Source organism: Aplysia californica, unplaced genomic scaffold (genome assembly GCF_000002075.1).
Source record: "Aplysia californica isolate F4 #8 unplaced genomic scaffold, AplCal3.0 scaffold00109, whole genome shotgun sequence".
Lineage (NCBI taxonomy): Eukaryota > Metazoa > Mollusca > Gastropoda > Aplysiida > Aplysiidae > Aplysia > Aplysia californica.
In genome coordinates, this window is record NW_004797379.1 from 323,899 (window position 1) to 339,950 (window position 16,052).

The 16,052-nt window shown below is 39.3% G+C and overlaps 1 protein-coding gene across 3 annotated transcripts in view; it reads right to left on the reverse strand.

Moving 5' to 3' along the window:
• Positions 1–14,088, reverse strand: part of LOC101858174 (3-hydroxyisobutyryl-CoA hydrolase, mitochondrial) — a 21,245-nt gene extending 7,157 nt beyond the window's left edge. Inside the window, exons 1-6 of one of the 3 annotated variants that reach the window (XM_013080985.2) lie at positions 13,974–14,088; positions 9,507–9,599; positions 7,956–7,992; positions 4,758–4,901; positions 3,555–3,639; positions 108–188 (exon numbers count right to left, since the gene is read on the reverse strand). In XM_013080985.2, coding sequence (XP_012936439.1) covers positions 108–188; positions 3,555–3,639; positions 4,758–4,901; positions 7,956–7,992; positions 9,507–9,517 — 358 coding nt within the window. In that variant the 5' untranslated portion in view covers positions 9,518–9,599; positions 13,974–14,088. Of the gene's footprint in view, positions 1–107; positions 189–3,554; positions 3,640–4,757; positions 4,902–7,955; positions 7,993–9,506; positions 9,600–13,851; positions 13,937–13,973 lie in introns of those variants that run through there. The other 2 variants (XM_035969042.1, XM_013080986.2) reach the window with 2 other exon arrangements.
• Positions 14,089–16,052: the final 1,964 nt, after the last annotated feature.

Here is a 16,052-nt window from a genome sequence, read left to right on the forward strand (position 1 = left end):
ACACACACACATTCTGAGCCTGGAATGGAACACACAAATTTCTGAATATTGTGGGAAAACACCTAACTGCTACACCACAGACGCTGGTCATAAGTCATAAAACCTACCAATCTTATGATTGAGAATGTATTCCTCTTTGAAAAAATTCTGTGACAGCGGGTCTCCCTTCCTGCCTGCATCAGTCACAGCTGGGGATCGGAGGAAAAACACATAAACAAAAGCTTATACGTTAAAGAGAAGCATATCGACATCATAATGGCCAGTCTGTGTTTGAGAAAACAGCAGCACATCGACACAATAACTGTCACTGGGTGCGGGAATAAAGCAAGACCAGAGATGGAGAGAACAGAAAGGGAAAGTAAAGAAGTAGCACCTACCAGAGGTGCCCTCCAGTCACCTACATTATCATTGTCTTTCTCACCCTGAATCAGGACAAAGGCTACAAACAAACACTTTCCACCTTTCCCTATCCTGGGCTAGTCGCTAGACGTCCCTCCATGTCTTCCCACTTTTCTGTTCATCTATTTCCATGACTCTTCTACAGGTTCCACATGGTCTTCCCCTTGATCTTTTACCTTGTGGGTTCCAATCTAACACTTTCCTTGTTATGCATCTGCTTGACTTCTTGAAAGTGTGTCTGATCCATCGCCAACGCCTTTTTCCCACCTCATCTCTGACTGGGCTCTGTCTCGTTCTTCGTAATACTTTCTCATTGGTGATCTTGTTTGTCTGTCTGATCCTCAGTTACTTCCTTAGACACTTGTCCAAGAAAACCTGGATCCTCTTTATGCAAGTCTGAGATGCATTCCACATCTCACATCCCTACAACAAGACTGACTTCACATTAGAATTGAAAATCCTCAGCTTTGTTCGTAGTGAGATATCCCAGCTCCTCCAAATCCTATTTAAAGAAATAAATGCAGTCTGTGCCTTTCCAATGAGGGACTTTATTTCAGCGCCTGTTCCTCCCTCTCTGTCAATTATATTCCCAAGATAGCAGAAGGATTCAATGTCTTCCAGTGCATTTTTCTGCATCGTGACCTGTTCCTTTCGTAGTGCATCTATCCTTAGGACTTTTGACTTTCCTGGGTGGATCATCAGTCCAACAGACTGATAGGCTATTTAAAATTGTGGTCTTTGCTTGCATCTGTCCCTGAGCGTGTGACAGAAGCGCCAAGTCATCTGCAAAGTCCAGATCGTCCAACTGTGTCCATGGGGTCTACTGTATGCCGTTTCTGTGTCCTCTGGTAATTTCCTTCATCAGCCAGTCGATCGCCAAGATATAGAGGAAAATTGATAGTAAACGTCCCTGTCTCACACCAGTCTTGATGTCAAAGCTGTCAGTGAACTGGCCATCATGTATAACCCTGCAACTTGTCACTTCGTACATGCTCTTGATGATGTTACTCAACTTTTGTGGGATTCCATGATGTCTCAGTATCTTCCAGTGTTCCTCGGTCTATACTGTCAAAGGTCTTCTCATACTCAAGGAAGTCGAAGACCAACTGGGAGTTCCACTCCAAGGACTGTTCGACTATGATCCTCAGCATAGCAATCTGGTCCATGGTTGACCGATTTTTCCGAAAACTAGCCTGTTTATCCAAGTCTTGGATCCGTTGCAGACTTGATTCTCTCCAGAATGATTCTGTTGAAGACCTTATCTGGCTCGGTAGTTGTGGCAGTTGCTGAGATCCCCTTTTTTGGTAGTTTCACAAGGTGTTCTTCCAAATCCTTTGGGAACTTGCTCTCATTCCAGATCCTGGTAAACAATGGGAGAAGGAGGTCTGCCGTCATATTGGCATCTTTCTTTAGGGTCTCAGGTGAAATCTGACCTGTTCTGCTTCTTAATGGCATCCATAATCTCTTGTTTTGATGGAGCATCACAGCAGATTGGTAACTCATTTCCTTCCGGCAGGATGTTTGGTGGGTTACTCGGTGGTGGTCTGCTCAGGGGACTGTTGAAATGCTCTACCCATCGTCTCGACTGAGCTTCCTTTTTAAAAATGGCTTTTCCCTCTTGGTCCTTTACTGTTACTTCGGTCTCCCATATTTTCCAGAAAAAGTCTTTGTGGTCTGGTAAAGGTTTCGCATGTTCCCTCCTGCTGCTACCTCCTCTGCCCTCCTCTCTGCCAGCCTGTTTATGAAATCCTCCCTGTTTTTTCTTAGTGATCTCTTTACATCTTTAGCCCTTGTCCTATACTGCTCCAATGCGTCCGCTTTTGATCTTTTTTTCTACTTGCATTTGTCTCTGCTTTCAATTGTCTTCTAATCCTAATCAAATCCAATGACCGTTGGCTAATCCATTCCTAAAGCCCTAATTTCTTTTCACCACCAGTAACCTGCATTATTATAATATTACACGATAAAGTGAAGGGAAAGATATGGAGGACGAGAACAAGAAGACAGTACAACACACACAACTGTAACAAGTATTGTACTTAAATAGTTCATTTATCAAAACAAAACAAAACAAACAAAACTAACAACATAAATAAATTTTAAAAAACAAACTAACAACAAAATAAACTTTAATTTTTAGTTTAAGTAACGTTTTACGGCGCTCACAACTGCATATGTTCATATGAGTGCCAAGGGGAGGATGTCAACAGAGAAGTCCAAACAGGGAATCAAGCTTACTCAGCTCACCTCTAGCCTCAACAGCACAAAGTCAGCTTCGACTATCAAGGCACCCCGGAAATAGCGGGTCACAAGAGTGTGACAAACATACAAAAGTAGTAGAGGTAAATGACGATAGTAAGGACGAGGAACTAAAAAGCACCAGTTCCCCCTGTGTTGTTCCGGCACCGTATGAGCATGGCATTGATAAATCATCCCATTTACAAGTCTACTGCGCATGAGAACATGTTAATATCCCCCCTTTGTGAATGGCCCAAAGACCCTTCAGTCAGTGGCACTGCACGGGACAACATAAACAAAAACAAAAAACTCACCACCAGCAATATTAATAAAAACAACAACAGCAAAAAAGCCTAAAATCAACAATGGAAATAAAAAATAATAAACATCACCATCATATCAACATAAATAAAAAAAGAGCTTAAAATTAAAAATTAAAAACCCATAAAAAACAACAACAAAAACTCTCCATCCTAACAACAATAACATAAACAAAACAAACATCAACAACAACAACATAAATAAAAGAAGAAGAAGAAGAAGAAAAGAAAAACATTTAGACAGGCAAAAAGACAACAAAACATTAATTAATAAGAGTTCACTCCTACATACTACTATCACAACATAAATAAAAAAGTAACAACAACAATAACAACAAATCCTAACAACAACATAAACAAAAAAACCCCCCACTAACAGCAATGTAAATAACAATAACGACACCAAAAGAAAAAACAAATAAAAACCACAACAACAAAAACTAACATTACAAACAACAACAAGAACAACAACAACAAGACAGGGAGGCGAAGAGCACGCTCTTCGGGGCTCCAAACATTTCGAACGGATAGGCTACCACACACACACAACAACAAGAACAACAACTACAACAACAACAACCAAAACAACCAGCCTACCTCTGATGTCCCCACCAGCACAAAAGGCCTTCCCTCCTGCCCCTCGGATCACCACCAGTGCGATGTTCGGGTCTGTCTCCCATGCCTGGGGACAAACAGTCAGTTTGCTAGTGTAATGTGTGTTTGGCTGAGTGTCAATTTGTCTGTGAGTTTGTTTGTGTTTATTTGTATGAGTGTCTAGTCGTGTGTTAATTTGTCTGTGACTTTGTTAGTGTTTAGCTGTCTGTGTGTTTAGTTGTGTGTTTATATTTCAGACTTTAGATAAAGTTTTAGAGCATTTGCAACACAAAAAGGTCATATAAATGCCAAAGATTAGAGGTGTTACTAGACATTGGCATACAAAAAAAAAGATGGTCAGATAAAAACGATAAATGTCTGATGAGAAAGAAGATGAAAACCAAGCCAGAACCATACCAGAGCACCAACCAACTACCCACTATGTTTATTTGTCTGTGTGTTTGCACAAAAAAACATGGACATAATAACCGGTCATTTAGGGCACGAGAAAAGTAAGACAGAACAAACAGAAACACAAGAGGGAGAGAAAACAAATTGGATCTACCACTGGCACCCTCCAACCACCCACAGAGACAGAAACTCCATATGGAGACAAAAATAAGTAAGACCTATCAGTTACACCCTCCAATCACCCACACAGACTGAAACAACAAAGGGAGAATAATGAAGTAGGACCTACCAGTGACACCCTCCACACCAAACACACAGACAGAAACTACAAAGGGAGAATAATGAAGTAGGACCGACCAGTGACACCCTCCACACCAAACACACAGACAGAAGCAACAGACAGAGAGAAAGCAAGTAGGATCGACAAGTGACATGCCCCCAACAACCCATAGAATGTCACATATTTTTTTAATGTAGGTTCTTTGATGACTCCATCGAATCAATGATATAGATCATTTAGGAGGAGGGTTGAGAGGGAGACATCCCAGCAGAAAGACACAGGTACTCAATTAAAATTTTCCCCCACTTGAGAATCAAAGTAAGGTCTCCTGCATGCAACAACAAAGAGACTAACCGCTTCACCACAGACACAGTTCCAGAATGGGATCCTAGATTGTTTTATATAAGTAGGACCAAAAAGGCAGCTGGCCACATATTTTAGTTTTAGTAGAGGTGTTACGCCGCTCACAACTGCATAAGGTCATATGAGCGCCAAGGCCACATATTTGTCCTCACCAGCATCTTGCTGTACATTTTCCTGACCATGGAGAGGTTGAGGGCGTTTAGGGCCTTGGGTCGGTTCATAGTGACCACACCAACATGGTTCCTGGCCTGGAACAAGATTTCTTCCTCCGCCTGGCTGGACATTTGGGCTGCCCGCTGCGGGAAAGGGGAGAAAATGCAGTCTGTATGAATGTCATAACTGTGTCATATCTGAGTCACAACCTTGTCAGAATACAGTTTGTACATGTGCCACAACTGTGTCAGAATACAGTCTGTACATGTGCCATAATTATGTCAGAATACAGTCTGTACATGTGTCACAACTATGTCAGAATACAGTCTATACATGTGTCAGACCTGTATTATAATCATGCATTAAAATCAAGTCTGTATGTGTTATGTGTCAGACTCGTGAGTTACAATCAAGTCTGTGTGTGTCATAACTCTGTCACACATACACAGAGAGAGAGAGAGAGAGAGAGAGAGAGAGAGAGAGAGAGAGAGAGAGAGACAGAGAGAGAGAGAAAGAAAGAGAGAGAGGAAGAGAGAGAGGGGGGGAGAGGGAGAGAGAGAGAGTGAGAGAGAGAAACAGAGACAGACAGACAGACAGACAGAGAGACAGACAGACAGACAGACAGACAGACAGAGAGACAGACAGACAGACAGACAGACAGACAGACAGACAGAAAAAGTGGGGGGGGGGGGAGAGAGTGAAAGAAATAGATAGATATATAGCAAGAGAGAGAGAGAGAGAGAGAGAGAGAGAGAGAGAGAGAGAGAGAGAGAGAGAGAGAGAGAGAGAGAGAGAGAGAGGAGGAGGAGGAGGAGGAGGAGGAGGAGGAGGGGAGGAGGAGGAGGAGGAGGAGGAGGAGGCGGAGGAGGAGGAGGAGGCGGAGGAGGAGGAGGAGAAGAAGAAGAAGAAATTCAAACAGGCAAACAGATAACAAAACAATTAATAAGAGTTCACCCCTACATATAACTATCACAAGCGATAACTCTTTTACAACAATCACACAAAATCAGCATTAATGACATCAGATACAATATTCACAGCATAATTATGAAAGCATGTATCGTTCACTACATAACATATTAAACATTGCACCCACAACAGAACACACTATCCAGCAGAAGGCTCAGCGCATGAGGTGTGCCCACTGAACTACAGGAAAGTTCCACGGGGCAACATAGAAGAGCGGGCACAACTGTAAAATCATTGTCCAGCTGTATAGATATGTACTAAGCCCAATATTTCAAACATTGTATTTTTTAAATATGTGGCATTGTTTGTATGTGCAAAAGAAATATTTTGTCAAAATTCAAATTCTTAATGTTGAAAAAAGCAGGACCAGAAACATAAAGTAGTACACAACTGATAGAGAAATGAAACAGTTTTTCCTCTCTTCTGAAAACTTTTGCCTTCTGGGCTTTGAACATTTGAGTAGTTTGCCAGTGGTGATATATATAGTAACAGCACATTGATCAATACCACTGACAAACTGTTGCGGTCTGCATAATCTACTGAGACAATTAAATGGTTATTTATTGATTGAAATATGAGCCCGTTCGTAACCTGATGCATTTATTATCTCTGCTTTAAGTCAGTGTAGTCCAGCGATAACTCTCGATCTGAGTGTTGGACTGTAATTGTAACTGTAAATGTTTTACCCCTGTCTCTGCACAATGGTGATCATTTAGGAGTTGGGAGGGCGCTCTGTTAGTGTTAGTTCAGTTGGAATTATGCTGATCTAAGGAGCAGATGGCCCTGGTTCGAATCCCTGACTAGGCGTTCCTGAACTTGGGTTGCTTGGTGGAGTTTTCAAGCTGCTCAACCCATATGACTTGGTCCTATCAGCGATGGACATTAAAGAGGTCCTGCCTCTTAAATAACTTAATTGTGTTGATAGCGGCGTAAAATCCATACACATATTCACGAAGAGACAGGATGCTTCCACTCTGCCTTTCATGGCCAGCCCGAGTTGAGAGGGATAGCAGAAAGATAGAGATATACTCTATAAAAATTCTCCACACGAGTGAATCGAATTTGTGTTTTCTACATACAATGAAGAACCTAACTGCTCTATAAACATCCGCAAAGAAGTTAGAAGGTTAATCAGACTTTTTCACAGTAATATAAGTACACAAAAGGACCTTCAATTGCTTCTAGATACTGTTGCAACAGAAAGTGAATGTAAAGGATTAGTGTTGAATGTAAAGAAAACAGAATGCATGGTAATATAAAAAAAGCAGTAAATCCTAGTTGTAATCTCATTAGCAAAGGTGAAAAAATCGAACAAGTCCAACAGTTTAAATATCTAGGATATAGATCTATGATAACATCTGATGCCAAATGTTCCACAGAAATAAAGCGGAGCTCTCACTGGCAAAATTGAAGGCAAATGAGGCAGGGGTAGGCCCAGAGCAACCTACTTAGAGAACCTAAACAAATGGGTAACGGGGACAGATCAAGGAAACGTCGCTTTTTTAAGAGCATCCCCGAACAAAGAAATGAATGGAGAACCATGATCGCCAATGTCTGTCACAGATCTGGCATTAGATGATGATGATAAGTACACAGTTACCATGGTAACAACACAAACATTCCCAAAGAAGTAAAAAGTTAGTCAGAAATTTTAAAAAGTTATATACATACACAGTTACCATAGTGACCAAACAAACATCCGCAATGAAATGAGAGGGTTATCAGATATTTTCTTGGTTATATAAGTGTACAGTTACCATGGAAGCCAAACCAACATTTGCAAAGAAGTATGAAGGTCAAGGGTTAGGCATTTTTGTTTTGTTGTTTGTTGAGCTCTTGGTTTGTATGTGGTCACCACGTTAACCAAACATCGACCATCAAAAGCAGAGAAAAAGTGGGAGGGCAGTCGAACATTTTTTTCTTTTTTTGTCTAAAGCTTATTTTTCGTACAAGTTTTATGGCATTTATAACACAATTACGTCTATTGCACAAATGTCGAAGATGATTAGAGGCATTACTGGAGAGTAACATACAACAAAAAGGAGGATGAGAGATAGTGGAGAGATCTTTCATAGGAAAGAAGGAACAAACCACAATGGAGCACCCCCCAGCTACCTACCTTTTTTTACTTGAAGTATGAAGTGGTTACCATTGCAACATAACAGACGCCAAGACAAAAAAGAAGGTAGTCATGTTAAGAGAAGAGAGCAATAAAAACTACAACTTACAATATGTTGTAGGAGAACACGCAGTCTCAGGCACGGTCTGCGGATGGAGATAAGAAAACTAATTGTTTTTTAAAGTTTTAGTAGAGGTTTTACAGCGCTTGCAACTGCATAAGGTCATATGAGCACCAAGGGGTGGATGTCAACAGAGAAGTCCTTACAGGGAATCAGACTTACTCTGCTCACCTCTCTAGCTTCAACAGCACAAAGTCTGCTTCGACTATCAAAGCACCCCGAAAAAGCAGGTCACAAGAGTGTGACAAACATACAAAAGAAGTAGAGGAATTGACGATAGTAAGGATTAGGAAAGAAAAAGCAGCAGTTTCCTGTTGTAGTTCAGGCACATTTATGAGCATGACATTGTTAGATCAGCCCATTTACAATTCTACTTTGCACTAGAACGAGAAATGTCCCCCCTTTGGGAATGGCCTAAAGACACTTCAGTCAGTGGCACTGCCCCATGGGGTAACTAATTGTTTATGCTGCCAGCTGTTTGTCTGTTTGTTTGAGAACAGAGAAGTTTTTGTTTTTCAAAATACAATCAGGAACACCCAAAGTTATATTATGATTATCAGATTACTAAACAACAAACAGAAACAACATAGGAAAAAAAAAGGAGTAATACAGCCTACAAGTGGCACCCGCAAACCACCCACACACACACAGAAACAACAGAAGAAAAGAATTTCAACCACCCATTTAAATCTCGTAAAAGTGGATACTCTAGGACACAACACAAGAGACAAAAGCACAATTGTGTCATGACACGGTAGAATCAGGCGCTTGTCATTTTTTGGGCATGTGGAGTTATTGGTATCTCCATAAAGCAAATTCATTTGTCTTACTCCCGACGAAAAAAAATATCCATTTATCTTGAATACAAATCGAGATATTTGCGATTAAATAGATGGGCGTCGCCTGGTCTCAAGGGTAGAATAAGCAAGAAAATGGCCTCTAAAGTTTAGTTATTTCCTTAGCTTAAGAGCCTGTGGAAACAGAAAATTTACACTTTGAATGCATTTAATTGCCCTTTTTCAGCACAATCCACACAGAAATGTGTTCTTTAATGGACATGGAGGAAGATGATGAGCTAAAAAACAAAAATTCGAGAAAAATTCCCAAACCTGTGGAAAAATCCAGTTTCTTCATTATCATTATTTTGATGAACGCCTGATTTCACCACACTGCCTCACAATTATAGTTCTCCTTTTCCTCCTTCTTGTCTTATTCTTTTGCTTCTTTTCGTCTTCTTTTTCTTTTTCAGCCTTTAATTCTCCATCTCTTGCTTATTCTTCTTTTCCTTCTCCTGACTCGTTTCCTTCTCCTCCTTTTTCTTTCTTCTTCTCCTTCTGTTCCTTCCTTCTTTTTCCCTTTCTTAATTTTCTCCTTGATTATCTTCTTTTCTCCTTTTCTTTCTTCTTTCTTTTTTCCTCTCCTTCTCCTTTCCCTTCTACTCATTTTTGTTTCTTCTTCTTTGCTTTTTGTTTCTCCTTCTTTGCTTTTTGTTCCTTCTCTTTGTACTTCAGTTCTTCTGTCCCACGTACAATCTCTTACCTCTGGAACATGGTTAGACAGATCCTATACAGGCAGAAAGTTCCCAGTCGCTGTCACAATAGTAGACCTTCTCTAGCGCCAACTGATGACAAACTACAAATAGAAGTGCCAGGGAGAGAGGAAATCACGACTTAGTTTAGTATTAATTAGAGTTTTACAGCATTTGCAACACTGTTAGGTCATATAAAAGTAGAGGATTAGAGGTGCTACCAGAGAAAAACATACAAAGAAAAGACGGAGAAGAGATAAGGATGATAGATGGGAGCAAACTACACCAGATCACCCACAAACACCTACAGTCACATGTCAGAATGACAGAAAATAACAAGTCTAAATAAGCACAATGCTTTCCTCAATCTCATTCTTCTTTGATTAACCCTATCCGTACGTTGTGTTTTACAATTGTATCCATACTCTGAGCAACCACTTTCCAAAGAGGAAATTTACTCGTTAATCTGATCCGTAAGCTTTGCATAGTAGTCTGTCAAAATGTTTTTTTGAGAAATACTGAAAGTTTCGAAGAGATCTTTGCACTAGAAGTATTCTAAAATGTGGAGAATACAACCTCGGGGGTACAAAATGACCCCAGGGCGTACGGATATGGTTAAGGAAAGTTTGTCGTGTGTATGCTTGAGAGCGTGGGTTTGTCTGTGAGTGTGTATGTTTCGGAGGGTGGTCGGGGGGGGGGGGAGATTCAAAAGTCAGAACGATAAAAAATGACATCCTCTAAAACACAATAACTTTTTCTTCATCTTAGTCTTCCTTCATTGCGGCATTGAGAGGGGGAAAAAAAGGTTGTGAAAGAATGAGAAAAACTTCACCATTCCCGTTCCCTTTTCTTTTTGTTGGAATCAGAACTGCATAATTTATTTCTTAGAGCTTACAAAAAATTAAATTGTGTAGCAATGTGATCTAGTTTTTACAGTTTTGCATTTTGACAACGTAACACTATGGGTACCTGGAGGTGTCATCTCTGGCCCAGAGCTACAGAGGTAGATGTGTAATGACCCGCCATTGCTTACAATAGAGCTTCACTCATACATTCTGGCATATTTGTGAGTTGGTCTGAGGAAATCAGATGTTGCCTCACGATCATTTGAAGTTTTTGTGCTTTTCTGAATGCTGGGATCTTCCTAATTATCATGCACTTTAAATTTTGCAATTATCTTTTCTAGAATATGAAATAGAATCTAGTGCAATATGAAATAACAAAATGTGGAAAAATTAGAACTGAGAAAAACGTTTTCAAAGTAGCAGCATGTCAATATTACTTTTTAATATCTGAATGTACATGAAAAAAAAGTATTGAGAAAATATGTTGTAAAATGGTTTTTACAAGAAACAGCTTTTCAACATTTTCTTTTTTTTCTGAAATGGTCGGGAGGGTATCACCTCAATAACTCAAAATCGACTAGAACTGACCACACTGACTATTTTTGCTGATATCTCGATTCGAGGTTTAGCCACATATTCCTGGTTTCATCAGACAAGCTCACATTGACCCAATCCATGCCAAGATGTTATCGGTCCACATTGTTCACTGTCCACGCTTCTAAAGCCCTAAACCCCCATATCTTGCCTTCCAGTATTTCATTCACAATGAATGGCCTGGTGGCGTTTTATATCATGACTAAAGTATTGAGTTTTTTACTTTTCATATGGTTTTGTCTTCTGTGGAAAATTTGACACAAATACACTTCCTTGTTCGTCTTTATGCTTTCCAGCTAATTCTGGCAATCTTGCCTTTCATCTCAAATACAGCTGATATTTTGTTGTCAACATTCTTTGTTTTAGCACTCCAACAATTTTTTCCTTAAAGAAAGCCATTTATTACTGCCTGGAAGTAAACGATTGCGTGCATATTATGGCTGAATCTTGCTTTTGCATTTGATGTTCTTTATTCATTTCCTTTTTATTTTCACTTCTGCCATCATCAGTGAAGGTCGTCCCTATAGATGTACTTGTTCAATTCTCTATGTCTCTTGTTCGCCAGTTGATTTTGATTTGATGTTCTCATAGCATTTAAGCCCAGGGCTATATCTTATTGTTATTCTCTTTAATTAACTTCCCAGTTTTTGAGAGATTTTTGTTTGTGTTTGCAAGCAAGTCACAACCTTCTTTAATTGATGCTGCCTTCTGCAGCCTGTAGTAATTTGCTCTGATATCTTTGCCATCAATATATCTTTTCTTACCCCTTAATCAGCCTGGTGCTTGGTGGATTCAACACGTTATCAAACTAAAAATGAGAGAATTTAAGAAAAAAGCTTAGGCGAGTATACAGTCCGCTTAAATTGAATATTGATTTAAAAAATAGCGGTAAAATGAAAGAAAATAAAATCCTAAAGTTTTTTTCTTTCTAGATCTAGAAACATTATGTTCAGCTTTTTCAAATGCAATTCTTTGATAATGTATCTTGATATGACTTCAAATATTTTAAAGATTTTGATAGAGCAGATTGAACATTTCGGTGTCTGACCTCATGGCGATCCTAGTCTAGATCTAGATTTTTAGATTCTCTAGATCTAGTATAATTAACTCAAAACGGCTAAAAATGTCAGATCTCTTGAACTGCATGTAATTCTGAGGCAGCGATCTGAAGTGTCAGTGACACAGGATTTAGACGGAAGGTCACGCGACAATCCTTCTTATCAACAGGGCACTGCATGCACAGAGGCAACCAGCAATGGTGTGATCTATTAAATTTGTATATAGATATGTTAGATATTAAGTTGGCCTACTGTAGGCCTTATATATACCCATTCATTAAAATGTCTTTTAATAAGTTTTTATCATTGTAAACTAAATGTCCCCTTGAGGATCAATTAAAGGGAAATTTTATTTCATTCATTAGATCTAGTACAGTGGAACTCTGATTCAACGAGATGAGATAGAATCCCGTTTTTTTTCTTCTTTAAAATCAATAAAAATAACCTGGATTCAACGAGCACTTAAATCAGTGAGCTCGGATTCAACGAGGTCGCTTCCAGGGTGAACAGTCCCTGCAGACGTGGCTTCGCTCATTTTTCTCCCAGAACGAACTTTATCTATTCCTGGAAACCATCCATTGCACCTGCATCGTGAACCATTATTCACTTAAACGACTGCATGCAACCAATCAGCGGCCTTTTTTCGTACCAACACATTCATTGTTGGCACGTGCACATATTTACTCTAGCGTGTGTCAGGGTCAGATGGACGGCCTGCACACATGCGGCTGTCTATGCGTGTCGGGGGGGCACCAGCGTTCCGGGCGTTGAACGTCGAAGTTACAAACGCGTCACAGTCTTTTTTACTCCCGGCAACTGATCAAATGTTATTACAATGATGATAAGCTAGTCTTCACGTACAACTACGTAATGAATTGTGCGCTTGTCTATGGAATCAAAAGTTGCTGTATGCTAGGCGCTCTTCACAACAACACAGCTTTTTGGTAAACAATCGAGATGACACAGGCGTGTGCATTTGAACGAACCTGGTGGTTGTTTTTTTACACAGCTCATAATATCAGGCATTTCAGGCACTACTTACTACTTGTGACTTCTCTTTATACATTACTTGCTCAGTGCCTGTAATTATCTACAAAAAACCTACCTCGTGTTTGCTATAACATAACGAACACTCGGATTCAACGAGATTTTAGGTCAGGCCCGGCGACCTCGTTGAATCCGAGTTCCACTGCATAAAACTCTAGATCTAGAATCTAGATCTAGTCTAGATCTAGAATCTACATACTAGAATCTAGATCTACATCTGATCTAGATTCTAGATTACATAACTCTGGAATCAAACCAACACAAATATTTGGAGAACTTGTCACAGACTTTGTCTTTACTTTACAACTGAAGTTTAAACTAACTAGAATCTAGATCTAGATCTATCTAGATATAGATCTAGACCTAGATTCTAGATTCTAGATCTAGAGATCTACAAAGTAAAGAAAAGCGCACATCAACACAAACAAACTGATGGTCAATAATGGCTGGAGAAAAGGAAGACAGGACAGACAGAAACTGCAATGGAAAACGCATGCACACACGAGCACACTGACAAACACATGGTCAAATAATACAATCATTGTACTAAACTACGGCACTACGGTAGGCCTAGAGGTTTGATTTGATCAGAAAAGTGAAACGAATCATGTGTGCGAGCAGAGTGGTCTGCTAACATTTTGCACGGATGATAGATCTAGATATCTAGATCTAGATCTAGATCTAGATTTAGATCTAGAATGTGTTCAGAGGGTAGAGAAATCTAATAGATCTAGAATCTATATCTAGACTAGAATCTAGATTCTAGATTTTTTTGCTAGGCCTAGACGAGTAACATGGTGATGCTTCGTTACCTTGCCTTCCAAAAACCTTGGGTCAGAACTCAGAACCTTTAACTTTACGATTACCACAACTTAACCTTTTGACATTAGGCTGGGGCCTATAATTGTGCCTCTGTGGCATGCTTTGTTGTTACCTTGCCTCACGAGAAATCTTGGGTCAGAACCTGTTCTTTAGGCTTAACCTTAAGGGCTTAACTGGAAGATCAAGAATCTAGTCTAATAACTAGGACTTTCACTTTAACCTGTTACCACAACTTAACCTTTTGACACCATAAATTGGTATAGTAGTAGTAAGCTAGATTGTTCACTTCTGTGGATTGGAGAATCCAGAAATGGTGCCAAACTGGGCAATTTGGCACACTTGCTTGTGCTGGGTTTTTTAACTTAGGCCTAGATCTAGGCCTACATATTGTATTTCTTTTTCTCTAATTACATCTCCTTCTTCAGGTGTCATGAGGTCTGTAGCAGACACTGACAATCATATTATGTTGTCTGTGATCAACTCAGCTTTTCTGATTGTGTTGTTTGCCAGTTGTTCAGGCCATCTCTGTTATTTTCTCTAAAACATTATCCTACGGAGAAAAAAAAAATTTTTACAAAAAAATATTGCTTTTGGAATTTTCGCCTCTAAATTTCTCGTAGACTTTCCAGGAAGACCATATAATAATCTAAATCTAGATCTGGAATAGCAGTTATTTTTACAACAATGAATTATTGAAAAGATGGGGACTCTAATTAGTCTTATACTCTTTGGGTCCTTTGCTGTTTTTTTCCCGTGATTTGTTTTTTGATCTCTTACATGTGTCCATTATCTCAGCCTTGAAGTCCCCCCCCCCGAGGGCGGTTCCACTGACTGAAATGTCTTACGCCATTTCCAAAGGGAGGAACATGATTTCTCGTTCAAATTCACAGTACGATTTGTAAATGGGCTGATCCAACAATTAATGTCATGCTCAAAACTGTGCCTGAACTACAACAGGGAACTGCTGCTTTTTCTTTCCTAACCTTACCATATCGTCATATATATCCTCTTCTTCTTTTGATTGTTTGTCACACTCTTGTGACCTGCTATTTCTGGGCCTAGATAGTCAAAGAAGATACTCTGTGCTGTTGAAGCTAGAGAGGTGAGCAGAGGAAGTCTGATTCCCTGAAAGGATTTCTCTGTTGACATCCACCTCTTGGCGCTCATATAATATAATGACCTTATATGCAGTTGCGAGCGCGGTAAAACGCTACTAAAACTAAGCTAAAAAACTCAACAGCCTAGAAGTGCATCTTCAAGTTGAATGGACTGTAAAAGACGTATTACCAAATAAAGAGGGGGGTAAGTGTTTTAAGGTGCTCGAAACTGCATAAGGTCATAAATGAGCGCGCAAAGATCTCTAGATTCTTTCAATATATTGTATCATTGTAGTAAGTCGTAACACTTTTAATGTACAGAAAAGTACCGGAGGCCTACGTTTCAGAGAAAAACAGTTGTTAAAAAAACACTGATATTTTCCTTCTATCAGCTACTTTTTAGTCTTTAAACTTTGCTAAACAGCTTTCTGTACTGGCATTTTAGCAAACTCTAGGCCTGTTTAACTGTGATAAGCAGGTTAAAAAATATAGCATTTCCTTTCTCACCCTGCACCAGGGTATAGGCCACGGACAGACATTTTCCACCTTTCTCCGTCCTGGGCTAACTATATTAATTGTTTCTGTAACTGACTGTTTTTACTGGGTCGGCTATATATATATATATATATATATATATATATATATATATATATATATATATATATATATATATATATATATATATATTATATATAATATATATATATATATATATATATATATATAATTAAATGGAGCTTGAGGGAAGAGTTAACTATAAATCAATCAACAGATCCAGGGCATATAATATTGATATTTGTAGTGCATATCGACTTAGATCAGAAATAAAGCTTTTGATTTTAAAAAGGCAGGCTAATATATCCATATATTTTACAAGAAAATGAAAGTTTATTTTTGATTTTTTGTTGTTTGTGCGTGCGTGCGTGCGCGCGCGTGCGTGTGTGTGTGTGTGTGGGGGGGTTTGTGTGTGTTGGGAGGAGGGAATACAACTTTGGCTTGGCTTGACTAATGAGACACCAACTAAATTAGAACAAAAATTATACGCCTAATAATCCTTCTTGGAGGCTGTTTTTAGTAAAGGGATCTCCTGGACA